The following is a 4,227-nucleotide window of genomic DNA, read 5'->3' on the forward strand; positions in this document are numbered from 1 at the left end:
AAAAGATACTGAGAAAATAAGAACAGAATTGAACAAACTCCCCAAATTTTTCCTTTTGACTTAGCTGGAAAATGATCAGCTCCATCTTTCTCAGTGCCTTAGGTGGAATGGGTGGAGAGGAACTTATCGTATTTTAAAAGCAAGGAGAATATGATTTAGTATTGCGACAAAGCTGCTGATAATCATTGATACTCTTTTTTCCTGTATAGAATTATTTAACCGTGGTTGTATAATAACTTTTCTGTGGTTACGATCCTCAGAATTGCTTCCCAAAGAAAAAAGCATGGGCCCAAATTTGTATACACATTTCAGAGACTGAAGTGGGGCATATCACAAGCAATGCTCACATTCCAAAGAACCACTACATTTAATTGAACACTCAACAGAACATTCATACTACATGAAGACCTATTTTTGCAAACATTTATAAAACACGTTTTAAAAATTGAAGGTGGCTCAGTCTGTGGTAGTCTCTTCAGGTGAACAAAGTGCTGATAGTTACTATGGTAACCAAGATGGTGGCAACAAGGAGTACTATCAAACCCATCCGACATAATTTGGACCGCTTGTCATGCTTCGTCTTCTTTTTCAATAAGGTGTCAAAACCTGGTGTGTACATGTCTCCCAACCAAAATCGTAAGTCATTAGGATTTTCCTGAAAGAGAAGTACATAGAGAATGCTGTATTACACATCAGTAATCAGTGTTACCAACTGAGATTGGAAAACAAGATATTGTCAGACATACTAAAGGTTTGTATTCAAACTGCTCTAGGTGAAACTTTAGTGTCACAGCCCAAGTAGGAGAGGCTCGGCTTCTCAGAATACATGGGTGTGCTGCAGCTGCCCCTGGATGCCAAGAGATCTGTGTAGTTAGCATTCAGGCCTGCAACAGAATTCAACAGGGGGCCTGAAAAACTTCCTTAATAACTTGATCACATTGGAAGGTCAGAAACCCCACAGTGATTCTGTCATCTTTCAGGCAATTCTTACATCTTGTGAATACTGCATGTCAATCAGGTTAGAGAGCTGAAGTAGAATGAAAATTCCTTGCCTTAGATGAACCTTAGAAGTTGATTTTGTCTGCGTGGCAGGTACAAGTGTGCTTAGTGAGTTGTCAAGAAAATCCAGAAGCTGGCATCTAAGCAGCGAGAGTGAGACTGGGTGTCAAGAGTCCCTTCTATGAGTCTCACCTTACGGTCTTCCTCCTAGGGGTTGCAGTGCTTCTGCCATGCTGCAGCTTTGTCACTGTCCAACCTCCCAAAGGGAAGAGCTGATCTAGCCATGACAGCAGCTGTGCTCCATGGCTCATTTTCCTTTCAATGCTAGAGAATTATCTTCATGTCAGTACTCTCTCCTGCAAATGCAATTGTCTATACAAAATAATATAGCTACTCTTCAATCATTTTATGCTATGTTTCAGTGCTACTGCTTCAGTATCTACGTCTGGCATTTGCTAGGTAGAGCAGATATTTGCAGGAAATGCTGAACTGCACTTGTCACAAAGCCATTTCAAGCCTCAGTGTCTCTAATCTGGATGATTACAAGGGCTGAAAGCAAGCTGCCCACCCTCTCTAGTTTCAGTGGATTTAGCGTCAGCTGGAAGTGCGGCCCAGACCTTTCTGTAGTTGTCAGCCTCAAGGGTCACTGAACTAGCATCAGAGTCACTGGTGCACTGTTAGGAGCAGAACACGCATGCATCTAAGGAGCTGTGATGGCTTCGCCAAGGTTACTACACGCCTCCAATGTAGTGGCTGAAGCTTGAACTTCCTCATCTTAGAAATGGTCAAATATTACAATAAAATTTGGATTGGTATGTGCAGAAGGATTTAAAAACCCTCTTCTATCTCACTCTCATCTTTCCAAATCAGGGGCCTACATTTTGCCTACAAGTTTAATGCTTTTGTTGTGCATTAAAAACTTCATAATGCAGATTTCCTTTGTTACACTCTTTTTCCAGCTCGGTTTGGTAATTAAATATAGGATTTTTCTTTTTTGACTTAAAAAAAAATCTGAAGAATTTAGAAAAATAGGAACAGACTGAGGCATCTGGAACATTTATAATTGGTAAATTACATCAAAATTTCAGAAAATATGTTAGGGGATATGTGTACTAATTTTGAGACAAGGACAGAAGTGGTGACAAAGGAATTGAATTAACAAACAATAGAACAAAGTTCCAATAACATTAGAAGTCATGGGCTCCAGAACTTTCTTTATTGCTTCCCTCAGAAGTCAGTGCACCGGCCATAGGCCTGAGGGTTATATGAATAATTATGAACATAGAGGATGAGGTAGGTCTAGAGACAGGTATTAGTTTTATTTTTTATTTTTTTATTTTTTTTGGCGGGACCAGTGATTGAACTCAGGCCCTTGCGCTTGCCAGGGAAGCACTTATTCCACTGAGCCATCTCCCTGGTCCCCAGGTATTAGTTTTAGAAAACAATATATCCATTAAAGCCTGTCTTCCTTAAACATATTGTTCAGCCTAAAAACACTGTTCTTCAATTTCCTTAGTCTAACACTCAAGCTTGGTTTATTAGCTTTTGAAAATTAAACTCATTTTTAACTCAAACATAAAGCCTATGATGTCTAAATGAAGTTAAGCATATCTATCTTCTCAAACATTTGTCATTTCTGTATGCTGAGATCATTCAGAATATTTTCCATAGCTTTGCGAAATATAAGTGTCCAACCATCACCTGTTACCACCCTGCTGCATAATAATACACTGCAGATGATTGCTTCTAATTGCACTTGTCAAGCTTTCACTGTCACCTCTATTCTCAAACAATCGCTTCTCTTTTGGGAGATTTCGTAACTTTCCCTGCCATTACGCTTAAGCTGGGCTTCTAGCAAAACTGGTCTACTGAGTGTTTTCACACTTTCATGCAGTTCTTTCTTTTCTCTTGCTGTTCAAGTCAGGAGAATCTCTACTGTTGCAAACCTTCTAGATCTTTTGGGATTTCACCTATACCTCAAGCTCACTATGACTTAACTTTGTCATGAACACTTACATAATCTCATGTGCTTTCCCTCTTCCAAGTCTTCCCAAAATTTTCTACTGCAATTATAGACATGTTTCTATATTCTATATCTTAGGGATTGAATTCAGGACCTTGTGCTTGCAAGGCAAGCACTTATTCCACTGAACTCTCTCCCTAGCTCCTAGATCAACTTTTTGAAGGCAGAGACATAACGTAGATTTATGCAATTTCATTATCATGTACATAATCAGCAAAGGCAAGAGAAGATGTCCTAGAGATATATCACCAATGTTTGAATATGTGGGATGTAAAGCAATAAAATTTAGTTTCCAAAGACTGTATTCAGAACTCTTGATTTTAAGCTCTTGATATAGAAAATGAAAGAAATAAAAAGAAAAATGGAAGAAAACAAAACAAAACAAAATATATGATAATTGTTTTTTTCAGGAACACCTGTTTTGTAAGCCTCTTGGAAAGCCAAGACAGTAAGCCAAAACCTATTACTCTAGGAAATATTCAAAGTACTAAGAAAAAAAAAACATCAACTATTCTATACTGCAGGATATTTTGAGCATGAGCATTTGAAAAACTGTGTGAAGGATTTAAAGGACATGGTACTGTCCCATTCCAAAGGAAAAGAGTCTTCAGGCGCTGGCAGCGTGCGACTTGGAACAGGCAGGCATTCCAAGACAGAGTGCTTGGAAACAGTGTCAGCATCCCAGGCAGAGGCCGGTAGAGGCAGGCCAAGGCTGATCATGAATCTGGTCCTTTCAGAAAATGAAGTGCCTCCCTCTCTGCTTTTCAGGTATTTCTAAGTCTTTTATGTGTGTATAAGACTTCAGGGGAGGAAAAAGGAAAGAAGAAAAAAAAGAGAAAGAAAAAAAAACTTAGGTTGGGTTTAAGCTGAGTGAATGAGTTCATTGCATACTTTTCCTGTGTTGAAATGTTTTTATTTTGTTTTGTTACTGAGACACAGGAAAATGACCAAAATGTCAATCTGTAATTTTAAGTCACTGGGTAGGCTTGATATAAAATTATCCTCTTAAATATTTTTTTGAACAGTGCCTAAAAGAGCACTTTGCAACTATATATATCATCTGAAAGCAGTCCATAAGTGTTCGTGAACATAAATGTTTACATACTCTGGGAAAACATGAAATCTTGAAAATTAGTTGTGAAAAACCATTTACTTTTCCCAAAATTCTTCATTCTATGTCACATCATTTTGTTTCTTCTACATCA

At 38.3% G+C, this 4,227-nt stretch overlaps 1 protein-coding gene across 1 annotated transcript in view; it reads right to left on the reverse strand.

Moving 5' to 3' along the window:
- Window positions 1-475: 475 nt before the first annotated feature.
- Window positions 476-4,227, reverse strand: part of Kiaa1024l (KIAA1024 like) — a 14,736-nt gene continuing 10,984 nt past the window's right edge. Inside the window, exon 3 of the mRNA XM_004631313.1 lies at window positions 476-655. Coding sequence (XP_004631370.1) covers window positions 476-655 — 180 coding nt within the window. The remainder of the gene's footprint in view (window positions 656-4,227) is intronic.

This window comes from Octodon degus, unplaced genomic scaffold (genome assembly GCF_000260255.1).
Source record: "Octodon degus isolate 3935 unplaced genomic scaffold, OctDeg1.0 scaffold00040, whole genome shotgun sequence".
NCBI classification, from domain to species: Eukaryota; Metazoa; Chordata; class Mammalia; order Rodentia; family Octodontidae; genus Octodon; species Octodon degus.